Source organism: Amia ocellicauda, chromosome 6, assembly GCF_036373705.1.
Source record: "Amia ocellicauda isolate fAmiCal2 chromosome 6, fAmiCal2.hap1, whole genome shotgun sequence".
Classification (NCBI taxonomy): Eukaryota; Metazoa; Chordata; class Actinopteri; order Amiiformes; family Amiidae; genus Amia; species Amia ocellicauda.
In genome coordinates, this window is record NC_089855.1 from 14,950,085 (window position 1) to 14,965,932 (window position 15,848).

The following is a 15,848-nucleotide window of genomic DNA, read 5'->3' on the forward strand; positions in this document are numbered from 1 at the left end:
ACTTACCCAACTGTGTATATATGAGTGAAGAAAGACAAAAGTCCCTCTTAACTATGCAAAATTTCAAGTCAGAGTGCATAATTAAATAGCCATTGCAGAAAATGTCTGAAAACAAACATTTGCTTTTTCTTTTAATGAAGAAATCCCCACCAAGTGATTCAGAAATCCAGTATTACCACAGAGCAACACAGAAATCCCTAGTTATCCAAGGCAAATTGATACAAATACAGGGACTCCTGCCCAGTCTCATTCAGCTACTCCGCTCTTGCTCTTATTCCACTTTTCTATGGCTGACCATTTCCTTTGCCACAGTTTGAACTTCCTTCCTTTATCAAAAGCAGCGACTGTTAATGTTGAGGTACAGGTTTAACACGTTACTGATAATGACAGTTTTGTGTCCTTAATCATTGAATGATTTAGTTTGTCAGTCAACATTTTTCTACGTGCCTCTCAGAGTTTAACTTAACCTAGTCGGGAAGACACAGAAAGCACACCTGGCACAGCATTGCTGAACTACAATGAATGTTATAGTAGTGGGAGGAGCTCACTGATATGTCAGCTCATGTTGCCCTTTCATTCTTTTTTGTTTCTTGAGCATGCATGTCAGAATTCAGTTGCTTTCTGAAGGGGTGAGAAGGAAAGAGATCATTCACCTCCTATTGTCAATAAAAGTGAATGTTTACAAAGGCCCCTTGACCTAAATTACAGTTACTCCACTTGATTAATATGAAAGGCAGATTCCTTAAGAATACAAAAGCATACAGGAATATAATGGCTACTTTAAAAATAAACAGTACTACTTAACATCATGAACTAAAAGTCATACCACCTCCAATACCAATGTTAGGCTTTAATTAATATAGTTTTTTTTTTTAAAGCGAAAGGAATTTTTCAATTAAACCAGCATGTTTTATAACAAAGTGCAAACATAATGTCTTCTGTGAGAAACCCTGGTGCATAACTTACTATCCCAAAAAAATATATGTGATATTTTCATTTTATATTATTTCTAAGGAACAGCTATCAAAGCAAATTCTGTATTCTCCACCTCCCGCTGTCTCCCAGTGTTACAGGTATGACTCATGGAAATGTATACGATTTTACAGGATGTAACCCGAGTCAAAAGTGTGGTAGTCTACTTTAAATGTGGCTCTGTTTTTGAGACTCAGAGGGCATTTGAGCTTCATCTGAGATTAACATATAGCTCATGAAACAGCATAATCTTCCCACTCATCGAGAAACCAACAACAAAAACTTTGATGCTTTCAAGTTTCTGAACAATCTGGATTTTGTAAGGCTAGAGGTGGAGATCTTTCCCTTCCGAATATACAAGTGGTATTCATTCGAAATACCAAATTCAAAGGTGTAACATATAAATGACTCACTCTGTATATCCACCTGATACACTAATCAAGGAGACAGAAAAAATGAAATCTGAAACAGGAATTTGAGATTTAACTGCACAACACATTCCCATTGAGCTAACCAAAACACAGGCCCACTTTTGTCAAGACGGAGCTCAATGAGTTTTCTTCTTTATTTCAGCCTCCAAAATAAGCAATACTTCAAGACAAATTTCTGTGTGAGGAACCAGTGTTTCTACCACAACACACATAGACGAAAACCTAAAAACAAACCTAAATATAAACAGTAGAACCTAGGCAGTCTTCTGTCTCTAGGTAAGTCCCTGTGCAAAAAGCAAAGCCCACATTCAGACCTTAAGTCAACAGCTTTGTAATGCAAATCAAGTGTACCTACACGGGTTTCACCCCCTTCACACACACAAACAAAAGGGGGACCTGCCAACAAATAAGCAAAGGTCGTGAAGGAAGACGACATGAAGCAAGGGATACAATTAAGACTCACACCACACAGTGAAAGCATACTGATATTCACAGCATCGTGGACATGTACTGGTCGTATTTTACTTAACTGTATAACGAAAATATTGAGTTAGTTCTTTCCATTTGTATTAAAGTGCTCCACATCGCATAGGCTTTTGACGAATCACAACCGGCCCCTGCATTGCCCCCATGAGAGGTGCCTTCTTTACACGGTTTGACATCATTCATATTTAAAACCTTGTTTAATTCTGTATATTCGTATGTACTATGCATTCGTGTATACCCCAAAGACAATGTCCTTCATATCGTGCTACTCCTGACGTGTGTATCGTGAAGTTGAAACTTGCAATGGTAACCTTGTCATATCGAAACATATTGTTAGACATTCCATATCGTGTGACGTCATCCATCATAAAAGTGACTTATGTAATCAAATGGTTTAGAGTAGTTTTCCATTAATTGCATTTACCATGCAGGTACCATAAAGCTGGGTCGCAGACTTCCATGTTTGGTGATTTAGTCCGCGATATCAGGAACATATGGCAGGCAGCTAGGAGTCTCTCTCAATCCGGATTTAGTGCACCGATTTAGTAGTCTAGATACGGAGGACTAACCAGGATGAGATAATTCAGATAGTCGGAATATTTTGTTTGATGTATATCGAGTCGCTGGAAGAGAAATTCAAATTAAATGGGCCATGTAGCATATGAATCATCACCCGCATCAACACAATCGCTCTGCCAAATTGTTTGCAGGTCCTTTAAAGCCCCAATTACGTCGGCTAGTTAGAAATGATGGAATCTGATTGGTCAGCTTCTGCCTGTGTGCTGATCAATAGCTTTATTAAAAACTATTTAAAAACGTAATTGCAGGAGGAACTCTGTCATTAAACAAGTCTCTCCAGGCGGAGTTTTTGGTTAGGTGTTGGGTTTGTGGTTGTGGATAGGTATGCAATGACGGCCAAGACAATCCATCCAAGTGTTGGGGCCACAGTCCCCAATGACAAGCCTTATTTAAGATATTGGGTGTTCTCTGTATAGTCTCATGTATTGTACTTCTCTATTATAACTATTGTATTGTTTAGGTGTGGTGTTATCGTAGTACAGTGAAAAAGTATTTGCCACCTAAAAGGATCTGAAACGCACAAAGCAAGTCTATATCAGAACGGTGGAAGGACCAGACATTTAAAGTCTTGGAATGGCCTAACCGAAGTCCAGACCTAAACCCCATTGAGATGTTGTGACAGGACCTGTAATGAGCACTTCATGCTTGAAAGCCACCAAGTATCGCTGAGTCAAAGCAGTTGTGCATGGAGGAGTGGGCCATGATTTATCCGTAGCATTGTGAGAGACTAATTTATAAGGACAGCATTTTGCAGTGCTAAAGGTAGCATAACCAGTTATTAAGTTTAAGGAGGTGGTTACTGGTGGCATTGGGTGTTGCCATTCTTTAAATACATATACAAATTATGTTGATCTAATATTTGGTTTCGGTTGAAGATGTGAAAACAGTCAGTGAGAAATGTGCACAAATGCAGAAATCCATTTTTTTCCCCCCACAGTACTTAATATATCATACTAATTGAATGAGAGATCACCTGGCCATATAGTGGTTCTCAAAGTGTGGTCCCTTCTGTTTTGGACATTAATTAATATTTTACTTATTCACATTATTTCAGAATCGTGTATTAAAAGATTAAAAATTAAAAACAAGTAAAAGCATGTTGGGAATTTGAAAAAGGGTATGTGTGAGACTATGAAAAGATGTGGGAAAAGATTCTGTGGTCCGATTTAAAAAATGAACAATTTGGCATAAATGTGAAAGGGTCTGGGAAGCTTGTCAGGGTAGGGGATTAAATGGATGCTAAATACAGCCAAATACTTTATTATACTTGTTGTTGTTATTATTATTATGTGCAAATCAAATGGAGAAAAATATCAGGTTGTAACAACAAAACGTGATAAGGTCCAATGGTCTTTCAAAGCTAAGTAGATCAAATATCTAGATCGGGAGTTAAAGAGTACTATATTGATCAATTTAAAATCCTTTTTATTTTATGTTTTAATGAAGAAAAATACATTTTACAGAAGCAAAAGATTGCGTGCAACCGACTCTAACTCTGGCGACAGGTTGAAACAGGTACATAGCTGGAGGGCTGCTAACACAGCAACAATGTTTAGCATGTTATGTAAAGTCCCTGCTTCCCTGCCGACGTCATGTCTGGTTTTACAACACATATGCGGATGATTGACGTGATAAGCTCATTAACTGACATCTAGTTTCGACCTTCAGTTTCGATGAAACCAAGTAAACAATGGCAAATGCCTACATGCAATATCAGACTAACAAATACAATAACAAACACATGCTGCTTTTAAATTGGTAGCATTACGTTTTCTAAATGCTTTTAAATGAGCCAATATGATATAACGCCGTGTCTTTATTTCACTAATTTGATCTGCATTTCCTCTAGCGAAGCTGCGCACATACGCTCCCTCTGCGCAAACCATGACGTCCAATCTTTGGTCGAGTTCGTGCAGCGCAGACGTCCGCAGCTCTGCGTGGGTCTGCGCGGCTCCACCAATGGGATCGGCGCGATTCTGCAGATGTGCGGAAATGTGCGCTACAAGAATGCGAGCTTTGAGAGAGTCGGGCGCAGCTTCCCGTCTGCAGCTGGGCGGTGAATGTGAACTCACCATAGACGTTAATAGTCATAGATATTTTTAAATAATGCATCTTTGATTCTATGGTTTTTATGGATCCTAAACAGGAAATGTCGTCATTATGCTCTGGCCAACCCTCGACTGACAGCTGTGTTTCCGATTTGTTCATGCGCGGAGAGACATTTTGAAGCGAAAAGATAAAGGGCATCCCCTCTGTGTTGCGGGTGTAGTTTGGGAACAAAATAAATACAAATAATAATAATAATCCTGACTTTCGACGCTGTTTTCTAGAAACACCTACAAAAATACAGTAAGTTGATGTAATGCATCCCCTTCCTGTGATGAAGCATGCAACACGGGTCAGTGTAGGCATGCGGTTTTGAATCTGGGTGCAGTTAAAATACACAATTCAATAGGAAATTAACATATGCTAAAAGCAAATTCTCTGTATTTATGTATGCATTTAAGGACATATATATTGCATCATCATCAACAACAACAACTACTATATTCGTATTTACATGCACACGTCTGCTAAGAAATATGTGTGCGTATGTGTGTTAATGGTGACTATATTCATTTCATATTCAAATGGCATATTTATGAATGCTTTTAAGAACTTGTGTTAAGTTGTGCGGATATGTGTGCAAAGATCAGCTGTCGTTGGTGCCCTGGCCCTTGTCCTCTTTGTTTGAGATCAATCTCTGTAACGCAGCACACACAGAAAGCTTTGAAATGTTATTCTTAAAACGGTAAATTACTTTTACAAATATTATTATTGTTGCTAAATGAATCAACTGTAAGTTTCAGGGTTGATTAAGATGCATTATTTTTGTGGCATCTTGCCTACTTCATGCCAGACGTGCAGCCAAATGGATCGAAATGATACTGAAATGTTTCCCGTTACACCTGAACATGAAAAGTATAGCTTTTCACTACCATAATTCAATGCAGACATCTTCCTTATAATAAATAACTTAAACATTATTTCATACATTATAAATTAACTGATTCCGCCACACAAATATTAGTGTTTTATGATAGTTACCTAAGGTGACATACAAGGGCTACAGTTTACAATAGCAGCATAAACAGGAACCATAAAGTTAATATTTAAAGGTTTGAGAAGATCATTGACAGATTAGCTCAGTTCAATTGTATGCTTTGCACTTGTAATAGGTGTGATTTGTAGGTCTCATTGTGATGAATAAGGCTTGCACAAGTCAATAGCATACAAATGTTGTGAGTGGCCAGTATTTGAATAGCTTTTGAAAGTTTTTGATGTTTCCATGATTTGAAATTCAAATACTTGGAGTTTAGATTATACAAATACAAATAGTTAAACAAACACAAGTATTGGAATGCATGGCTTTTACAGATGATAAATAAATACATTCGTTTTAATTTCTTATGTTAAATTAGTAAATAATAAACAAAACCTTATTCATTTTAAAAACATTACTGTCCCGCAAGAGACCACAATTAGGAGGGGACGTTTGTAGGATTACTGTCATACACACACAAAATTGTATTCAGTAATACATTTTTGAAGAGTGGTAGAAAACCTAAAAGTCAAGTTTGTTGAGTATTCAGGAGAAAGCACTTGCTTTACTGTGTCCTCAGGCAGGCAGCAACATTCAAAATTACATTGTATGGAAAATAACTTGTACAAATTCAGCATATGATTGCTTTAGAAAAAGGAAAAGGTTACTTTCATCTTAAATATTTCTCTATTAAAAATCAGGTTTTATTATACATTTGTAAGGTTGTAGATCTTTTTTAGTCTAGTCCCATCTGTTAAACAAAAATTGTACTTGAATTTGTCATATACTAAAACTACATTGTTGACTGTAATGAGTGAATTTATTTTTTATGTTTATATATTTAAACAGGTTTTCCTTGTGATCAGCTCTGCACCATGGCTTCACGAGCAGGCCCTCGAGCGGCAGGCACTGATGGAAGTGACTTCCAGCACCGAGAGAGAGTGGCATCGCACTATCAAATGAGGTACACACCTGCTCTCTGTGTGCTCGGCTGAAAGCATTCACTTAACTTAAGATGTGATCAAGTTGTTATGGTACTCGGGCATTTGCAAATACACTATGGTAACAGGAAAGGCTACAATGAATTTAATATTTTGACTTAACTAAGCCCATGTCTATTGAATTCAGTGGTGTTTTTCCTTGAGGACAGTGACATTAAGACACCCTATCACCAGGTAGTATCATGGGATTGGAGCATCAAATTGTAGAAGGTGCATTCTAGCACATACATAAATTAACAGACAAGGTTGTATAGTTGTCAGTCATAGCAGAACGACATGCACTACTGCTTTTTTCTTTTGGTTTTTCAGTTTTATATCCCCATTTGTTTGTACCATAATTTTTTTTCTTTGTGCCCTGCAAATTCACCTGTTTGATTATTCAACTCTTCAAACTTTTAGCTAGTTACACATTTTTCCAGAGATAAATAATGGCCCTTGTAGTAGGGACGTCGAACGTTCCCTAAAAGCATTTATCACAGAGTGTAGAAGCTCTCCGTGAAGAGGTTACAAGCATTTACGTGCGCCATTTTCAAATTACTATTAAGAAAAATTAAAAGAACCATCCGATCCAAATACTACATAGATTAGTAATATAAAACACATCACATACAGTAAACCTAAAGCTGTGCGTCTAAACTAAAGCTTGTCTAAAGCTTTTTTTCTGTACACCGGTGTGAAAAGCCATCTTTTCCTATTGAGTGACAGGTAGCAGCACCGAGATCTTTGGTTCCTCCCCTTCTCTAAAAGCTCCAGCCCAAATGGTGGTTTCATGCACACCCCTAGTGTAAGTGTCTTTTGATAGGTTACATCCCCACAAATAGCAGGTTAACAGGCATTTTGTACCTGAAGTCAGGAAAAAATAAGTTTGTTTACTTTGACACGTGTGCTGCAAGTCTGAACATAAAACGCCTGTGTTGCCACTGATATGAGAGGTGGCTGTACCCATCTACTTTCATTTTTTATACAAGACCTAAGAGACATACAGACTATTTTGGGCTCTGTAATTTACAAGGTTTGAAATACAACATACACTGTATATTTCTGGAAAAGTATTTTTTCATCATTTTTTCATGGAAGCGCGCAAACCACAGAATTCCATTTACAAGGCCAATAACCGCAGTCATTTATAATGGGATTAACCACTGATATTGTTCTGCTCTTTACTATAATTATATCAGTTCATATTATTATTATTATTTTTATTTTTGGCAGATGCCCTTATGCAGGGTAACTTACAACATAAGCGCAATACAAAGTGCAATAATACAGTACAATAATACAAGGCATCAAACATTTACAAATTCAAATTTACATTATACAAAGCAATTCAAAGCATAATACATTGTACATATTACACATGTAAATACAATTATGAGGTCATACATCCATGAAAGTAAAAGTGCTGTCAAGATGTTAGGTCACAGTCAAGGGCTACGGGAAATCAATAATACAAGTATTAGTGATGTGAGAAGCATGATAAAATGTTGTAAAGTTCTATCTTACAGGAGAGTAAGGGACTAATATTACAAGTACTGTCTGAATAGATGTGTCCTGAGTAAACAGGTTAATACGTTTTTTGCAGTACAGTACTTTATTTAATTTGGGGATGTTATGCAGGTACAGTATCCGGTTATTACATACCTTGGTTATCACATACCATTGTTATGGTCCCAAGGATGTATTGGTGTTTCACGGTACTTCCAGTTGTACTTGGCAGTTGGTTTGTTTTTCATTGCCAAGTTGTGAAATTCCTCTCAAGAAACTTGTTAATTTACGATTTGACCAGGTTTGATGACATGCTAGATTTGTAGCATTTGAAGTTTGGTGATGGGGAGCTGGCTGCTACATTCTCAGATCATTCACATAAACAGCAATAATAATACCTGGATATATCATGAATTAAACGCTTATTTTAGGTAATATGATAGTAGACATCGTATAAGCAATCGTGTTTTTTCATTTGCATACTAAAAAACTAAAACAAGTGTTTTCCAAATTGGCACATGGACACAGAAGCTGAAAACAGGATACAACTCTGCTCCTCCATTCCTTTTATACGATTATAATCTAAATAGTTTGGATATACATAGTCTGATATATTATTTTCTTACATGTGCTTCACATAAAATGATCCCTGGTGTTTCTAAATCGCAGTATATATTTTTCTTAGTATTACAAATCTCATAGCACAGTAAAACAGTGACATGGCGGGCACTCTGGCAGTGGAATGCAGGAGGATCAGTCTCTCATCTGCCTCTACATTCCACTCTGAGCGCTCGAGCGGCTACGTGGAGCTGCGTTTCGGTGCCATTTCTCGCCAAACGCTGGACTTTGACAATGTTTTGTGGTGTAGTTCACACAAATCAAAAAACGTATCAACTATCCCATCCAAACATTAGACAAGGGTCTTGTATTATGATAAATGTGGTAGTTATTTGTGTGTTTACTTTTAGTAATTTTTAAAACTTCTTTTTAATGACACTAGCTCAAGAAAATCCAAGATGGTGGATTTGATAAAAAAATAAAAGTTTTTGGTGAATAAGAAGCCATATTTATTAGGGGTAAAGTCACAATTTAGTTTTTTTGGTATTGCATATATCTAAGTTAAGGCATAGTCTAACCTTTTAACTATATAACCACTTTAAATTATTTTTTAAAAATCGATCGACCGCCCAGAAGCATGTAAAACTGTCATCAATCTATTTATGGAGTCGTCTTCATGACATTGTATGCCAGAGCTTATGATTTGTCAGATATTTATATAGGAAAATAAAACTCCACTTTATTCGAAAACTGACCAGCAGGTCAAGATGTTTGTGTGTATGATTGTGCTGTAATAACATTTTCCTGTGTTTCCTGTTCACAGTGTGGCCCTGAAGTCTGAGATTCGAAAACTGAACATTGTTCATGTGCTGATTTGGCTCCTTGTGGCAGCGCAGGTCACCGTCAGCTACCTGAACCTGGTGTCTCACGATGTGGTGGCCACCCCCTATCAGTGGGAATACCCCTATTTGCTGAGCATCTTTCCCTCCATCTTCAGCTTTATGTCTCTTCCACGTAACAACATCAGCTACCTGGTCATCTCCATGATCAGCGCCGGGCTGTTCTGTATCGCGCCTCTCATCTACGGGGGAATGGAGATGTTCCCTGTGGCCCAGCAGCTTTACCGACATGGCAAGGCCTACCGCTTTATCTTTGGCTTCTCGGCTGTGTCGGTCATGTACCTGGTGATGGTCATCTCCGTGCAGGTACATGCCTGGCAGATCTACTACAGCAAGAAGCTTCTAGATGCCTGGTTCACCTCCACCCAGGACAAGAAGAAGAAATGAGAGGATCTGCAAGTGGAATGGAAGGAGAATGAACACTTTCTTTTTTTAATTTATTTTTTCTTAAGAAAGAACAACTGCTGCCACAGTAAGGAGTACCATGCAGCTTTTACTTCATTTGCACCAAAAATCCTTCTCAGCAACTTCTCATCTCCTCCAAGGCCAGAATAAGATGATGTCTATGGGGGGAAAGATGTATGAACCAAGGGGCAACAGTGGGGAACATCAAAGCAAAGTTTTTTTTTGTTTTAAATATGACCATATACACTCTCTTAAAGAGCTCACTTACTAGGCAGGCAGAATCTGCATTTTAATACTGCACGTCATCTTACTAACAAAGCAGAGCAATGGGGACCCTGTTGACTGGGGTGTGTGAACAGCACACTGTGAGGAGGTTAATTTCCGTGCACCAAAACTGAAGAAGAGTGGCCATGTCTGGCAGTTATGCAAATACACATTCTCTTCTTGTAACTGTATTTCCAGGTTATCATAAATATATTTTGTTTTCAGTTGCATCTCATTATATTGTTGTCTAATGACTCTGAAAATAAAATAAGGCAGTCATAATTGGATTTCCCGTGTTTTCTGTTTGAATTTGCAATTAAAAAGTTGTCTTTGTGTTTGTTTTTTTAAACGGTGTGTAATTGGAGTGAACCACAGAATTGTTCCAGTTGTAGATCTTTACCTAGTTTAATCTCCTGCACAATAAGTGATGCAGTTTTTCCAAAAGTAAAAGTAACCAGTGGTGAATTTGGGCTTCAGCACTGTACACTGTGGGTCCTTGTATCAACCATATTGGTTACACTATTATCCCTGGTGTGTGCAGGGTCTATTCTAAACACAAGATAGTTTACAGTGGCTCTCAAAAGTATTGACCCCCCTTGGAATTTTCCACATTTCATTGTTACAATATTAACTCAGAATGGATTTAATCAGGAGTTGTGGAAACTGATCAACAAAGAAAATGTCCATAAAGTCAAATTGAAAAATATAATCTGCAAATTATTCTAAATTAATTACAAATACAAAATAAACTATTTGAATGTATAAGTAATCACCCCCTTTGCTATGACGCACCTGATTGAGCTGGGGTGAAACCAATTGTCTTTAGAAGTCACATAATTAGTCATTACTAATAGACATGTTACTCTGTGTTGATCAGTGGCAAAAACTCCTCATTAAATCCATTCTGATTTCATGTTCTAACAATGAAATGTGGAAAAGTCCAAGGGAGCGGTGAATACTTTTGAGAGCCACTGTAGTATTCAGTAAATACTGGATATCCCTCATTAATGTTAAAGAGCTTGAGGTGTGTTGGATTTTTACCATCATATCTGTGCTGTTGTTTTTCTTGAGTGAATGTTTTATTGTATTTTATAGCCTTAATCCTCTTTCGCTCCTTTCCCACTTTCTACATCAAAGATGAGGCCCTGAGGAACAAGAAAGAAAATGTAGTCCTTTCCCAGAGAAATTTGAGCTGTTCAATTTCCTGCTTAAGAGCCAAATGAAAATAGGCAAGGGTCCATCCACCTCAGTATCAAAGCATTTCACCAGGATGGTGGGGAGAAGGACACCTCTTTCAAAGGACACTGCTGGCACCTGTTTCATTCTGTTATGTAAAAGTGCCTATAATTACTGATATTAAAGATGCTATTTAAAGCTATTTATTTTTCATTTAGTGTGCAGTGTTCAATCCCTACTGGAGAAAGAAAATTATTTGCATTAAACATATAATAGCCTCTAAAGAAACAAACGTATAATCTCAGTCAATAGCTTATAGGTTATAGCTTGAGCAATTGTTCCCTGAGTGTAGATTTGTTTCCCCAATGTACGTTTGTTTGCAATAAAATCTGTAAAGCAGTAATGCGTTATATTTAAATACATTGTCAGGAACCACAAATGATTGTATTTTAACCTTTTCAAAGCCCTCCTGATAAAGTGGTAGGTGCTATATTGTGGATACAATGCATTTTAGCAATTCATTTTGAGTTTTGACTGAAAAACCAAAATGACAACAAAATAAATATTGTTTTAAATTATAATTTTTCCTCTAGGAATCTCCAAAGTTAATCATTAAGAAGTGCAACTTATCACATGTTAGAATAATCTTGTCACAAAGAATATGAAACAATACAAAGAGCATAATGTAAGATCCCATTTAAGCTGGGCTATATTAATAGCAGCTGCCAATAAAACATAACTTCCTGATATAGTGTAATGCCTCTACTATTGGACAGTCCTCCCTTGAAAATCAGTTAATGGGAAGCTTCTGTTTGCATTCAGCCCCATAGAGTAGTGTCAATTACTGATTACATCTTGTTAGTTAATATATAGCAAAATGTGTTGCATTTACTGCCATAATTGTTCAGAGCTTCTTGGAGAAAGGAATGCAAAGTGGTTGATTGGAGTACTTTTTCACATAACTACAGTTACAGTTGAGTTTGTTTACTGTAATGGGGTAAGCGTTTTTCATGCTGCGTTTTAATTTAAGTGCTCCAGTCTACCATATGTCTGGGTGATGACAGCAGTTTGTTGGATGACAGATGTTTCAAGCAAAAAACGGTAAGCAGATTAAAAAAAAACAAAAAAAAACAATAATAAGAATAATTTTTTCATGGATAAGGAACTCAAGATATATGGTTGTGGGAACTATGTATAATAATTTACTGTTTAAGCCATGCTTATACACGCAACTAGTAATTATGCTAATGTTTCTTGCAAATACTTCCCCACACCAATTAATTGTAAGTGTGTGCTAATTTGTTTAAATTGTGTTTTTTAGTGCATATCCAACAATAGGTAAATTTACAAATAGAAAATAAGTGATGAAAAATATGTCTTCTGTGCTTAAAATGAAACTACAATGTGTTCACTGTAGTTACATGCTTACAAAACTGAAACTGCAAATTGATACATAATATATATTGATATGAACTAATGGTGAGTTATCCACCTTTTCCCTTGGAAAACGTAATTCTTCTTGTACACTTAAAAATAATTTGGTGATCAACTTATGGAATGGTGTTCTACCCTTCTTTCCAGACCTTCCAAAGATGATCTGAGTTGTTGGGATTAGTTTTTACTTTTTCTTTGGCCAGAGAATCCCATGATATTGTGAGGTGAGCTTTGAGTGAGGAATTCCATGTACTGAAGGATTTTGCGAATAAGTCTGATTTGTTTTGGATCAGTATCTTGTTGTAGGATTACTCATAGACTGTTGCACTACTGGGGCTAGCGGGAGGGATTAACATTTCTTTGTACTTTGCTGCAGTCACTGTTCCATCAATTTTCATCATAATGTTGCCATTTAGTCTCATTCCCTCTCTTTAGAGGGGTTTTCTTACTGCGACATAACCTTTACCTTGGAACTGCTAATGTATGGACAATGACACATGAGCATACTGCCAGTTCTGTTGTCAATTAAATTCCTGTCTTCCATCCATTCCTTAATGGTATTTTCTTCAGGTATTGCTAATCCTGTTTGGACAAATCTGTGTCTTCCACTCTTGGGTTTGTCAATTACAATTGATGTTTCTTTGTATTTGTTGACTATGTTTCGAATACCAGACCTTTAAAAGTGATCAATGCTAGCTATTTCAATCAACACTTTTCCTTCTTGATAATATTAACACGTTTTATAATAATAAACAACATTAGTGAAGGTTTTGAGTAAATTGTGGATGCTCATCACATCTATTCACTGGATCTAATTGTGTCTAAAACATTTGCACAGCTGTGTATGTATTATAATTCAAGGATTTGTTTTCAAGTTCAAGTTGTTTTCTATACATGGCCAAGCTTTTGAAATAACCTACAAATAGTTATTCTTTGTAAGTGGCAGTCAAAAGCTCAGTTCCTCTGAGATACAGAAATATATTTGTACACAAATCAGCATTACTTTGACAGTCTAGCCGTTATATGTGTGAATGTTGAAAAGAACTTACAGTTCCTGTTTGTGAAACAAACTCTTCTGTTGTCAATATTGACAAACAAAAATCTTGTGGTCTTATATACACTACTGGTCAAAAGTTTCAGAACACCTACATTTTTCCAGTTTTGATTGAAATGTATGCAGTTTACTCTGAAATTAAAGCATAGAACAAATAAACAATTGGAGATAAAAAATAAATAATGGAATAATTTTGTTTAACATGTTTTGACCAGTAGTGTATATGAATAGTCTTATCTATATACACTCACCTAAAGGATTATTAGGAACACCTGTTCAATTTCTCATTAATGCAATTATCTAACCAACCAATCACATGGCAGTTGCTTCAATGCATTTAGGGGTGTGGTCCTGGTCAAGACAATCTCCTGAACTCCAAACTGAATGTCTGAATGGAAAGAAAGGTGATTTAAGCAATTTTGAGCGTGGCATGGTTGTTGGTGCCAGACGGGCCGGTCTGAGTATTTCACAATCTGCTCAGTTACTGGGATCATCACGCTCAACCATTTCTAGGGTTTACAAAGAATGGTGTGAAAAGGGAAAAACATCCAGTATGCGGCAGTCCTGTGGGCGAAAATGCCTTGTTGATGCTAGAGGTCAGGATTCACTGATTCAAGCTGATAGAAGAGCAACTTTGACTGAAATAACCACTCGTTACAACCGAGGTATGCAGCAAAGCATTTGTGAAGCCACAACACGTACAACCTTGAGGCGGATGGGCTACAACAGCAGAAGACCCCACCGGGTACCACTCATCTCCACTACAAATAGGAAAAAGAGGCTACAATTTGCATAAGCTCACCAAAATTGGACAGTTGAAGACTGGAAAAATGTTGCCTGGTCTGATGAGTCTCGATTTCTGTTGAGACATTCAGATGGTAGAGTCAGAATTTGGCGTAAACAGAATGAGAACATGGATCCATCATGCCTTGTTACCACTGTGCAGGCTGGTGGTGGTGGTGTAATGGTGTGGGGGATGTTTTCTTGGCACACTTTAGGCCCCTTAGTGCCAATTGGGCATCGTTTAAATGCCACGGCCTACCTGAGCATTGTTTCTGACCATGTCCATCCCTTTATGACCACCATGTACCCATCCTCTGATGGCTACTTCCAGCAGGATAATGCACCATGTCACAAAGGTCGAATCATTTCAAATTGGTTTCTTGAACATGACAATGAGTTCACTGTACATGCAATGTAGAATTAAGGCAGTTCTGAAGGCGAAAGGGGGTCAAACACAGTATTAGTATGGTGTTCCTAATAATCCTTTAGGTGAGTTTATATATATATATATATACCACAACTGGGTTTTAACTAAATTCACAGTAAGTGAACAAAATGTCAGATAAAGATGAGAACTCCCCTCCTCCAGTTTACCTGTAAGTGAAGTTTGCTTAATGTAAAATCTGTGCTCTCTCCTTAGTTTTTGAAAATTGATATCCTCATGGCTCCAGAAGCATGGTTTCTGATATTGTTTCAGCTCATAAGAGGTATGTCTTATTTTATAAATTAAACATTTAAGGCTTAAAATAAAATTTTACAGAACAATTTTAGTATCCTACTTAATGGGTGAAAACTTTCACTTGTTTCCATATAACATTGCCATACATATTCTGGAGGTTGAATCCAAGACCCCAAATGAAGTAGTTGAAAGACCAGACACTGAATTTGAATTCATATATTATAGCATACACTGTTAAATCCTTCTCTACTCATTAACTTAGTAAATTGTTAGTTTGAATTATACAAAATCATGCATTTAAATGTAGGCCAATATGTTTTTCATTACTGTATCTTAAAACATCAGAGAACATTGGTGAAAGTCTTAAGAATATACAATAGAATATAGCCTTGTAAGGCGGGGTCTTAGAAATAAAAGAGGTATGGTGCCAAGACACTGATTTATGTATATACAGTGATCGGTGCTGTAAACAAAATAGAGATACAAATACAATAACATACCTCTTCTAACATAGCACTTGTTAACACATATTCTCATATTCATATTTTCATTGGTCAAGT

General features: G+C 36.9%; 2 protein-coding genes across 6 annotated transcripts in view; one reads left to right on the forward strand and one right to left on the reverse strand.

Annotated features, from left to right (window-relative positions):
• Nucleotides 1–502, reverse strand: part of LOC136751016 (type 2 lactosamine alpha-2,3-sialyltransferase) — a 25,149-nt gene extending 24,647 nt beyond the window's left edge. For 3 of the 5 annotated variants that reach the window (XM_066706239.1, XM_066706238.1, XM_066706240.1), the window contains exon 1: nucleotides 7–500. Coding sequence is in view for 1 of the 5 variants with exons in the window: in XM_066706236.1 (XP_066562333.1) it covers nucleotides 7–79 (73 nt within the window). In the remaining 4 variants the exon portion in view is untranslated. Of the gene's footprint in view, nucleotides 1–6 lie in introns of all 5 variants that reach the window. The other 2 variants (XM_066706236.1, XM_066706237.1) reach the window with 2 other exon arrangements.
• Nucleotides 503–4,652: 4,150 nt separating this feature from the next.
• On the forward strand, nucleotides 4,653–10,449 carry jagn1a (jagunal homolog 1a). Its single transcript, XM_066706242.1, has 3 exons — nucleotides 4,653–4,817; nucleotides 6,400–6,514; nucleotides 9,418–10,449. The coding sequence occupies exons 2-3, from the start codon at nucleotides 6,426–6,428 to the stop codon at nucleotides 9,878–9,880; spliced, it is 552 nt and encodes a 183-aa protein (XP_066562339.1). The 5' UTR covers nucleotides 4,653–4,817; nucleotides 6,400–6,425; the 3' UTR covers nucleotides 9,881–10,449.
• Nucleotides 10,450–15,848: the final 5,399 nt, after the last annotated feature.